The sequence below is a fragment of the Lissotriton vulgaris genome, chromosome 12, assembly GCF_964263255.1.
Source record: "Lissotriton vulgaris chromosome 12, aLisVul1.2, whole genome shotgun sequence".
Taxonomy (NCBI): domain Eukaryota; kingdom Metazoa; phylum Chordata; class Amphibia; order Caudata; family Salamandridae; genus Lissotriton; species Lissotriton vulgaris.
The window spans coordinates 624,069,114-624,081,565 of NC_141700.1; the positions used below are offsets into that span (position 1 = coordinate 624,069,114).

The 12,452-nt window shown below is 44.2% G+C and overlaps 1 protein-coding gene across 1 annotated transcript in view; it reads right to left on the bottom strand.

The window, feature by feature from the left end:
* Positions 1-2,123: 2,123 nt before the first annotated feature.
* Positions 2,124-12,452, bottom strand: part of SNTB2 (syntrophin beta 2) — a 285,109-nt gene continuing 274,780 nt past the window's right edge. The window contains exon 7 of the mRNA XM_086945768.1: positions 2,124-7,078. Coding sequence (XP_086801894.1) covers positions 6,986-7,078 — 93 coding nt within the window. The 3' untranslated portion in view covers positions 2,124-6,985. The remainder of the gene's footprint in view (positions 7,079-12,452) is intronic.

Genomic DNA, 12,452 nt, shown 5'->3' on the forward strand with positions numbered 1-12,452 from the left:
GTTGTCTTTTTGTGTTGAAGTTGCATTTTGCAATTCATATCCCATCGAAGAACAGCACTCTACTTTGGGCCAGTGTGTCTGTGCCCTGTGTCCTACATGGTAGTATCTCGATGTTGTGCAGAAGGACCAAACTTTTAGTCTTATCGGATTTTACCACTACACCTTAGGGTGCAGTTTTATTTTTTATTTATGTTGATATATCCCAACCTGAACCTTACAGCACAAAAATAAATAAGAAGGTAGTGGGCAAGGTTTGGGTTATCGTGGGAGTGTCTCACACAGTCAGCCTCTACTGTATTTTCTTTTGAAAAATACAATACTGAATCTAACCACCATTTGTCACATGAGCCCTTAACACATCCATGGCGCACAACTTAAATTAATACATTTGGGACATATTCAACAGAAGGAGCGATGACATGAAATATTTTTAAATTAGAGCTAACTGTATGGATATTTTAAGACTGTTCCCGTTTATACATTCTGACTTCCGTAAGGCGTGGCTCATTCATCCAAATATTATCCTCAGAAAGTACAAGCAAGATATGAATTGTCACATAACTGGCTTTATTAGAAATTTTCTTTATTATTGTATTTAAGCCTTGTAGCCAAATGTGTGCTGCTAACAAACTTTGGACAAAAAAATCCAGAAGGAGCTGATCAAGTTAAGGGTTTGGTTCCACAGTGGTCTTAGTCAACTTTATTAGGTTGCCTGCACTGAGGAACTGCCCTAAGAAGAATGCAAGTTGTGTTCGGATTGAGAAGAAATGGGCAGGCTCTGAAACAGTTCAAGGATTACAAATCTATAAATTCAAAATTATTTGCTTTACTGGGAAGATCTGAAGATCCTCTTTGCTGTTGAGTACAGTAACATTTAACACACATAGCAGCTTTTTGTTTTCAAACAAAATCTAGATTTGCAGGTCATCCTGAAGATCGAGCCTTTGAATCAATGAAGCATTACTCTGTCTCTCAATATTTGTGTTAACTTTAACATTTTATTTAACACTTCAAATCCGGATGCTCCAGCTCCTTACTATGGCCTTATTTAGGGTTATCTGCAAGTTAAGAAACAGCCACAAATGAAAAATGTGTGATGCATAATGTAATGTAGTTGAAGTCAAATTCATGCTTTTGGTTTGGTAAGTATTCTGTGTGTGTAAAACAAGAACTTAAGGAAGTGGTGTGTTGTGTATGGTCAAAAGCAAAAATACAGTTAACGACTACTAGGAGGGGTAACTGGGCTCTGAGAGCAGAAGTGGACTGTTACAGTGTCATGATGTTGTGTTCTCTAAAGAGGTGTGCCTTCAACTTTTTCCCAAATTGGAGCAGGGTTTTGGTGGCCCTGACGGATATTGGAATGTCATTTTAGATTCTGGGTGCATAAATTGGGGAAGGCTGTTTACCATGTTTTTTTTACACTTAAGTCTCCTTTCCTGATGGTGATCCGACTGCAGATGTACTGAGAGCCAGTACAGATGGTGAACGTGCTAGTCAGATAGACAGAGATGCTAATGGTGATGGACTTCGTAGTTGAAGTAGCTGGTTTTGAAGATGTGTGCCAGCAATGACAGCCAGTAGATTTCCATCAGGGTGGGGTGATGTGTTCCTTGTTGACAAAGTAACCGTAATCTCTCTTTTATTCACATTTTGGCACTACAGAAGCTTGACGACAAGTTGCCATGCTCTCTAGTTAAAGTTTTCACTAGGGTATATCGTGTTATTTAGCCTCGGGATGACAAAACTATACTTTACCTTGGTGAAAGGCACACCAAGGGACTGCTTCAAGACTAGAATCAACATGTACTACATAGACTACAAGCTTTGGACTTGAACTACAAATGGTAAACAAGCCGAATGACCTAAGGAAAGAAGGGTGGGCTCTAAGAGGCGAGGGGGCAGAATTGCCCTCACAAGGGAATATAAGCTCCATGAGTATGTGTTCTGAGAGGGAGAGTGGAAAGTTGAAAAGAAACTGGAAGTCGAAAACTTATGTATGCAATGAACATTGGGAATTCTGATGTTCAATAAAAAAAAATGAAAATGTAGAGTCAAAGAAGGTTGTGGCCAATGACCATGCAACTAATTATACAACCTCTCCAAGAAAATGAACATACACGGTCTTGTTTAAAAACATTTAATGCCAGAAAACATATAATGCTTAGTTTTTTGGTTATGCACATTGTTATGCCATTTCCATAAAGTATTTCCCTCCTGTTACATCATAAGGGCTAGGCAATAGCACCTTCCGCCTGAAAACCTACCACTGCATACATGCCATTAAAATAGAGTATTTAATAGTATAAGTAAAATCACATAATTTTATTTTTAACGATATCACATTTGTTGAGCTGCAACCTTCTTTGCATATTAAAAAATGACCTTGGACATGATTTGATATTTGAAGCCAGACAAAAAAGGCATGAGTTTTTTTCCATCCTGAAAGAACTCACAGCTCTCCTTTCGAGAAGGAAAAACCCAGATGAACAGATTAGCAGAGTTGAAGACCAAAAACACAGTGTGCAGATGCACAAGAATCAGCACTCATCATTATAGTAGGAGTAACTCTGAAATTATACTATCCTGCAAAATCCCCATAGTTACATAAAATGTGTAAGTATTTTGCATTTCACTGGGCATTACAGTTTATCGCAATCGCTTGTCTTTGGGTTTGTGGTAAGGATAAGGGAGAACGCAAAGTTAAAAGTTCATGAATATGTGTCTTTATCCCAGACACATAGGAAGGCAAGATAACAATTTTCCAGCATTGTGCAAGTATAGCAGTGCGATATACTTCTGTAAAAGGGAAAATAATGGATTTGTTTGTCAGGCACATCAAAGGGCTGGCAGAGAAGCGAAACACATTTGTGCCAGCTTAAATAATACAAATTAAAATACTATGTCACCTAGCAGTTATAAATCCATTTTGATGATGCCTTTATCTAAAAGGATACATCAAACTGTGCAGCTATTTTACTAGCGGCGGCCATATGCTCGTGCAAAAAATTACAGCCGTTGTGGTTCCCTTGGGGTCTGGTATCAATGCAAAATTAAAATGTTTTGCAAAATGTGCATTGTGCGCCAATTTTTTTTTACACTATACAAATATTTAAAATCCACTTTGTGAATCAGGACGTTTACCTAGAAACTACTACGAATTTTACTCTTGCAGACTTTTCTGGCATCCTGTGCAGAATATATTTTGGTATAGAAGAGGATGTACAGAAAAATTCCAACAGGAGTAAAGTGTGCTTTTCAAACACAATAAGGCAATATTGAAGTATTTCACACTTCAAAGGACTGATAAAAAGTAATACAGTAAGAAAAGATGAAGATCCTGAGTTCCTCAAATCTGCTCAAACCATCTTGATGCTAAGCAGCTTGCCCCCTCAAGAGCTGCTCTAACAAAGCTAACTGAAGCCCCTCCCATTTTGGTTTTCTTAGGCACACATACAAAGCAAATACAACTGAACAGGTCACTCAAGCCTCGCCATGGAAACCTTGTTCATGCTCTCACACTCAACTAAAGAAAGTGTCCTCTGCAGATCAGCTCTCTCCTGTAGAGTATTCAAGAGATTCATTCAATGGAATCCTGTGGGTTTTACTACCTAAGAGTATGATAAGTACATATAGACATGCTCATCCTCTCAATAGGGTTTTGCAGTATCAAGCACCTATAATACCAGTACCACTACTAAAGTCAGAGCGCTGAAGGATAGTATTTCATCCAGTGGAGAGATATGCAGTATCACTCACTACAGAGTAGTCCCCCCTAGGAGGGGTGGGGGTGCAGCTTACTCACTCATTGATACCGAAGGCACTTTGGCAATTGTTCTACTAAAAGGGTGATTTTAAATTAATCCACACGGTCTCTAGGCATTCAAACTGTAGCAGCAGACTGACAGGACTGGAGTTTTTAGTCTCCCTTTTTAACATTACCCTAGAATCGCTGGTTAGAATGTACTTCAGGGCATTATTCTTAGGCACCCAAGTACTTCGGAAAGACAGCACTCCACCCAATTGGAGCTTGGTTGCCTCTCACTTACTAAAAGACATTCATAAGTTTTCTTGAAATAAGCTTTGAGACCAGTCTCCTTGCACACTTATGTGGGTGAAATCCTTTGAACAGGATGCTAGTCTATAGATAGGAGTAGGATTGTAGTCAATCATGGGGCATATTTTTACTGAACGTTACGACAGATGCGTCTTTTTCTAAGAATCAATTTAATTTTTACTGTCTATAATGCTTTAAGTGTTTCATATGACCTCAGCCCAATCGGACACCAAATCTTCTTTCACAAGCTCAAACTTTCTGAATAGTCTTGAGAGAGAATCGAAGTCTTGGTTTGAGAGTTGTAATATCTTATGGTTATTCAATTTAGTACATGGAGGGTGCTATATGGCCCCCCTGTGGTATTGTTCTATTGGAGTACTCAATCCAAAGGGTCTTGACTTTGCAGCCTTACTCCACTTTGAAAAATGTCGACTGGCACTGCAAGCATGTTTCAGTCTCCCTTGGAACAAATTTGTTATCGACTATGTTGTGAAGTAGGGGGATTAGAGAATGAAACTGCACTCCTGACCATTTGCAGATTTGGGAAGAGAAACATACTCAGTAAAAACACACTCCAGGTTACGTACATTTTCATGGGCTACAATTTAACCCACTAATCCCGGTAAGCGGCATACAAAAACAATTACACTGGACTACAATCATTCTCTTTGCACTGTGTATTGCTACAAGGCAAAACTGCACAATCCTAGTTGTCACAGAACCCTGTCAATACTATGTTGGACCTGCAGCCTCACTCTATAGGTACAGTAAGTTCTTTTATACAACTATCCAGGTTTCTCATGATTGCGACAAGCTTGGATGAATACTCTTAGTTTTTTTTATACAACACTTGCTACTGCAGTTGATGAAGTTTCATAGCATTGGAAATAACAGGGATGTTCATGACACCTCAAGGATATGCAGAGCTGGTAATAACTACATTAAAAAAGGAATCAATGTTTGAGTTGTGTTGAAAAATAAATAATGTTGGATACGTTATGGATGGTGCAGGACTCCCCAACCCCTGTTTTTTAGACCCCTTTCACACCGGATACAGCACAGCCTCCTTACGTAGGTAACTGCTAGACCTCCAATGTTGTGGTTCTTTAGCAATTAATCACAATACATTTTTTTTCACACCGAAATTCCAACACATCCTTTAACTTGGAGCTTTCATTGAGGTCCCTCTCACCCATCTATTGACTGTGCAGTAAAGTAGGCCCCTCTCACCTGGTACATCACATCAATTCATTCTGAGCTACCACAGGAATAGAAGATTCTGTAACAAAAAGACTCTCAGACTCGCAACATTAAAAGAGACGGTCAATCAAGGTCTGCCACACAGGCATACACAATAGCTCATTCTGACATACTACTGAATGGGAGGCACCCACAGTTCTGTATCACCAAATTCGTTTGAATTACATTGACCAGTCCCAGCACACACACCAACAAAGCCATATGCATCTATGTTCCAATAAGCCTGTGATTGTGGTATAAAGAATCCACCACATACCCAGACCATCACTGATTTAACCAATCTTTCACCCAAGTAGGACAAACACATAGGATAATACAGGTTCTTCAGGAAGACTCCAACACAACCAGACACTCAGGATTATCTTGGTGCCGTGCAACCCAATTACTTTGGGTTTCGGTGGACTGCTTTTACTCTTACACAAGCCAATAGAGAGGGCCAGACAGACTCACACCACTCAAAGGGAATAACAATCACCATATGCTAAACATATGTTCAAAGACACACTCACTAAAAAGAGTATAAAAAGCAGGGTTTCCACACACGTGCAAACACAACCATACACTGAGCAACAACTCATGTGTCGTCTCACCCAATTATTTTGGGTTACGAGAAAAGTGCCCCCTCAGCGTCCACACCACCAATGGAGTCTGCCAAGCTGCACTGTAACGCAGGACTCTAAGAGCTAGTGATAACCAAGTCCAAACACAGCCACTCTGTGTTGCGATCCAAGTTTCACAGCCACTCTACTAAAATACAAGTTTCATCGAACAACACAGCTAATTCGGCTGCGCTGTAACACTAGCCCTTACATTCACAATGACAAAGTCAGACACTCTTAGGTGCAAAGTTGGTCTTACAAAGAAAGACATCAACGTTGCCTTTCAAGCTACATTGCAAGACTATCCCAACCAGGCCACAAACTAAGCCAATCGCTTTGGGATACAACTACAACACAGTGTAATACTGTGCGACGAAAGGTGGATGCATCACTTCATGGGCACTCTCTGCCGATAAAACAAGCCTCCAAATAACAATCAGCAGCAAAGACTGTCTGTATCTTACTATGCAGCATCTTCTCCATGCCTAGTTGACTGTGTGGTAAAATTAATAAACACAAAGATTACACCAACTGTAAGTGTTCAAGCAAGCATTAGAACCCCCATGTACAGTAAACCTGGAAACATGTCCATTGGTTAGCACTGCAATGCCAACTCACAGCAGTAAAACAAAGGCACCTTTGGTAAGGAAAGAAAATGGCTTATAAGTGTAAAGAGGTACTGCAGTCTTCCATCTGCAGAGAATGTGGTAAATTCTGTGAGTTCCCTCTCTGGTTTCAGCAGAGCGAATGAAATGAATAACTTGCTAATAAAGCTCAACAGACCACCTGATAACACTGAAATCATCAGTTTTGGTTAATGCCCAGCAACACTGCCTTCGGTGTAGAGCAATCACTCAGTGTCTTTCTTCAGTGTGGGGTGCTGAGCACTGACTGGAAATCAAGGTGCAAGAAACCACAGCCAATAGTGTGCTGAGAGTTCTTGTTAAAGGCACAGATGCCGCAGGAGTGTCAGCTGCTGCAGGAGTGCATAGAATTGCAATTTATTCTTTCTGTATTCGCTTCTTTGACTGCGACACTGGTGCGGCCAAGTTTGGCACAAACCTTCTGCCCTTCAGACCAGCAGTCCCATGCGAGTCATCTTGGCAGACAAGAACGTATGCAAGAGAAAAACAATCGGCTTCGGGCAGGAATGCAGGTCCAGTGTCTGTGGAAAGAGAGTACAGAATCAATCAGTATTAAAGGAACCTAGGAAAGAACCAACCCATACTTTTCAACACCTCAGTTCGTAACAGAACAGCTATCAGATCATAGGGAAACAGGAGACAGACAGGACAATAGGAAGCCAACCTATGCAACCTCTTTAATGTTTCTTGCAGTACAACACCAATAATCTCCCGCTACAAGGAGCATGGCAAGAGGGTCATTGGGGTCTCCACCTTGGCCCTCCCAGACAAAAGTACAGAAGGGGAAGGAAAGTGTGCCTCTTAGCTCCCCAGTGCCAACTCTCGTCAATCACCTCTTCTGCTATTTTGACCAGCTGCCAGTACATCGGTTGATTAGGAATAAGCACCCTAGGCTCTTATGTTATGAAGACAGACAGGCAAACAAAAACACCCCTCAACAAACAATTTTTCCTGATTTAAACCTCCCTTGGCAATCGGTTAATCAAATTTCATCCTTGCTGCAGAGGTGTGAAATTCCTACAGCCCGACTCCCAGGACATATTGTTTGGGGTCAAGGACAACACGTTTTCATGTTTTTTGTCCATAGAACAAGTAGGTTCAATACCCTGCAGCACCATCCCTTTGGATGCAAGTTTACCGTACCACATTATGAATCAGCGAAGGGTATCAGCTGCGTTTAAGGTAATATTTGTGTCCATATGTTAATGCTGTTCGAACTTATATTTATGGTTCATTAACACAAAGCCTTTCTTATTTGGATGAACGCTCTAAAGAAATGCACTACTCACAGTGGTTCCATTGTAAAAATGTGCACACGTTTACAAAGTTTTACAATATGAGGCTACATGTAATGCTACCTGAATGCGCTCTAATTAGATGCAAATATCTAAAGAAGCTTGAAAGCAAGATTGACGATCCTTTGCTTTCAAAATAAAATATTCACAAAAAATGCAACTAGGAGATAAAGTTTGCTAAACAGCTGTGAAATTGTAGGTAACATTTATTTGAAGCATCATTTAGTAAAATGTGTTGATGCATGCTTGTATTCCTAAAAACATATTCATAATGGAAAATCAGTGCAACCAGTTTCAACAAGATGATAAACACAAAAAAATAAGCACTGGCAAAGCCAATAGGACCAATATCAGTGGTCAGCCTTTTGGTTTTGTCAATGCGTATCTTGGCTTAATATAGTTTTTGTTAAACGTTATGGGAGCTGCCAGGCCCTCACCATTATAAAAAACAATGCAAAAAGCAATAATATTTTTTGGTCTCAAAAAGCACATTGCTGCAGTAGTCCCTATCTCTGAACAAAATTACTTTGTGTGCCAATACTGGCTTCTGCTCTTGTGGAAGAGCAGAAGTCAGTCGATGGCTAGATAGAGACAGAGCTAGAATAAAAAAAAGTCTTGGTTAACTCTAGACCTAATTAGGGGCCCGATTCTTAAAGTGTCACAAGATTGCATCCACGATATATGTCCGTGCATTAGTGCAGATATACGGCTTTCAAGAAGTCACTAGAATTTACAAAAGTAGGCCAGGAAATTGTACTCCTCGAAAATATTTGTGAGGGACAAGTTACTTACCTTCGGTAACGATGCATCTGTAAGAGACATAGGTCCGTTATCGATTCCTTGCCTTAGAATTACCCCAAAGTGTCCGACTGAATACGGAGAATTTTTTCTTAGCAGTACCCCTGGGCATCAGTAGGGGGCACTGGTTGACTCCGCGCGAGTCATCTGTATCATGGTCTCCAGGAGGACATCCTGGTACCTACTTAGACGCCGCCCCTGCGCGCCGACGTCACTTCTGACATGACTTTCCACCCCAGAAACGCAGAGCCAAGGAAGACAAGGACCACTGGTGCACTACAATTAGGGCCCTGCAAGGGAGTCCCTGTCACTAAAAGTCAGTTCGCAGAGCGGGGAGGATGGGTGGGGCGGTAAGGAATCTATAACTAATCTATGTCTCTTACAGATACATTGTTACCGAAGGTAAGTAACTTGTTCATCTGAAAGAAACCGTTAGTTATGGATACCTTAGAGTAGATACCCCAGCAATATCAACACCGGAGAAGGGTCTGCGAACCAACTTCACACCAGAAAGTCCTGGAGGATTGAGCGGGCAAAATAGCCATTCCTCTGGACTTAGCTGTCCAAGCAGTAATGTCTGGTGAACATGTGCTTGGGGTTCAGATGGTGAAGTCTCTCCTTCTCCTTAGAAGAGTGTGGAGGCGGGAAAAAGGTGGGCAAAGTGATTGTTGGTCCAATATGAAAAGGTGTAACCACTTTAGAAAGGAACGAGGGTCTCTTCCTAAGCACTACTTGGTCCAGCTGCATAGAGAAGAAAGAGGGCTTAGAAGAAAGAGCTTGAAGCTCACTCACTCTGTGAACAGAGGTGATGGCAACAAGGAAGGCAGTTTTCAAAGTGAGGAGCCTGCGAGGCCAGTTGTGAAGAGGTTCGAAGGGAACGCACATGAAATAAGTGAAGACAACATTCAAGTCCCACTGGAGCATTACAAAAGGAGATGAAGGAAAGAGATGAGTAATGCCCTCAAAGAATCTATTTACAATAGGGGACTTGAACAAGGATGGCACATCTGGTAGCCGGAGAAAAGCAGAGATGGCCGCAAGATAGCCTTTAAAAGTGCCCAGGGCAGAGCCCTGCTGGGCCAATGAAAGTATGTACAGAAGGACCTCTAAAAGAGCAGCGGAGAGGGGATCCACAGCCTTTGTTGTGCACCTTGCCACAAACACTCTATCAACAGGTGTATACCGTCTTAGTGGAGGGACGCCTGGCTGACAAGATGACATTACAGACTTCAGGCGGAAGGTCATAAGCGGTCAACTGTCACCGCTCAATCTCCACACAAGTAGGTGGCGGCTGAACAGGTTCAGGTGAAGAACCGTCCCCAGCTGCTGCGACAGAAGAGCCTCTCCAATAGGCAGTCCGAGTGGAGGATAGATGGCCATGCTCAGGAGCTCTGGGTACCGGACTCTTTGTGTCCAGTCCGGAGCCACAATCATAACTTGGGTTCGGTCGCGCTTCATCTTCTTCAGCACTCTGTGCAGAAGTGGTACAGGCAGAAAGACGTACAGGAGGCTGCAACTCCACTTGCTTCGAAAGGCCTCGCCGAGCGAATGCCGCCATGGAAACTCCAACGCGCAGAATTGCTGCCATTGCGGGTTCTCTGCGGTGGAGAACAGATTAGCCATGGTTCTCCCCACTGTTGAAAGAGACCATGCACCACCTCCGAGTGAAGACGCCATTTGTGATCCAGTAGGCGCCGGTGGATGAGTTTGTCCGCCCTGGCATTCAAAGAACCTGCCTGATGTTCCAGCCATGTCCAGAGTCGAAGAGCCTCTTGACATAGAGTCCACGACCCCACCCTGCCCCATTTGTTGCTGTACCACATGACAGTGGTGTTGTCTGTGAACACATGCACCACCTTCCCCTTCAGAGAAGGAAGGAATACCTTCAGTGCCAGGCAATCGCACTGACCTCCAAAAAGGTTGAAATGGAGCCTGGACTCCACCAGAGACCAAACGCCTCTGATCTATGCCTCTCCCAGATGGCTACCCCATCCCAAGAGTGACGCATCCGTCACCACTGTGAGGTCTAGTTGCGGAAGGGAGAGGGATCCGCCTCTGACCCAAGCTTGGTTCGTTAACCACCACTGCAGTTATTGCGCAGTTTCCTCTGAGATCTGGACGTATTTGGAAAGATTACCTGATGCTGCGCCCACTGGAACTTCAGGTTCCACGGCAGAGCCCGCATATGCCATCTGGCATGATCCACCATTAGGATGCAGGAGGCCATGAGATCCGGCAGCCTCAGGGTCAGTCTCACTGAAGTCTGGGACAGAGGCTGAAACATCAGTATTATAGCCCAATAATCCCAGACTCGTTGCTCGGGAGGAAAAGCCCGAAATTGCACTGTGACCAGAAAAGCTTTGTTGAAAGGGAGTGTCAGAGAGGGAGTCAGGTGTAACTTTGGCCCGTTGATAGTGAACACCGAGCCTGCCTTCAACAGCCTGTCGTTGAGGTAGGAAAAGACTAGGACCCCTAATCCGCGCAGATGAGCTGCGACCACCGTCATCACTTTCGTGAACACCCGAGGGGTACTGGTAAGGCCGAAGGAGAGCACGGTGAACTGAAAATGCTTGTGGCCTACCATAGGTATCATCTGCGGGCTGGCAGAATGGGGATGTGAAAATAGGTGTCCTGCAAGTCCAACACCACCATCTAGTCGCGAGGGTCGAGGGTAGACAGGACCTGAGCCAATGTGAGCATTTTGAACTTCTACTTCCGGAGGAAGTGGTCGAGGTCCCTGTAGTCTAGAATAGGACGTAGGCCTTTGTCCTTCTTGGGCAATAGAAAGTAGCAGGAATAGCAACCACGACCAACATCTGGGGTAGGAACCCTCTCCATAAAACCCTTGACCAAGAGAGCTGTAACTTCCTGGCTGAGAAGCACCAAATGATCCTCTGACATGAGATCGAAAGACAGGGGCATGGAGGGAGGGGCAGTCTTGAAGGGGAGGAAGTAGTCCCACTGGACTATTTGCAAAACCCACCTGTTCAATGTGATGGTTTGCCCGTGGGGGAGGTGATGGCTGCTGCAGGGTGGCGAGGGGGGTCAGAGGGTGGACTGGCCCACCTGCTGGCTCCCAGACCTGCGTCGCTGGGTCCCACGCCCTCGCAGAGGCTGGGCAGCTTGTGTGAACCGGTGACTGGACTGAGATGGACTTGGTGGGGTGTCCCTTCCGTAGCCACGAAAGGGGTAAAAAGCAGACTGAGGTGGACGGGACGACGCAGCAAGGCCCCAGGATCTGGCCGTAGCTCGAGAATCCTTAAAGCGCGGGGTCAGCTTTGTCGCCGAAAAGGCGACCGCCATCAAAGGGCATGTCCAGCAAAGTTGACTGGACATCCCCCGAAAAGCCAGACGTCCTCAACTAGTTGTAGCACCGAAGGGCTACCGACGTGGCAATCGTTCTGCCCAGTGAGCCGGTGGTATCCAGTCCACAGCTAATCGTGAATTTTGCAGCAACTCTCCTGTCTGCCACGGCTTGTGAGAGAACTGCCCGGGCCTTCTCTGGGCACTGAGGCAGCACCTGCGCAACCGTATCCCAGATGGTATGGCAGAATCGGCCCAAGATCTTCACAGACTGCAGTGCCAAGCTGGAGGAATAGAACATGCGCTTCCCTAGATGATCCAGCTTCTTGGATTCCCTGTCTGGTGGGGCAGAATGGAATGCACCCTTGGAAGAAGAGGCTTGGACCACCAAGATCTGGGGGAAGGGTGTTGGGTGAGGAAAAATGGGTTGCCCGGAGCCGGGCGGTGGCAGTGGGCAATTGCCTGTTCCACAGGAGCCCCTGTGCTGGGCTCACATCAG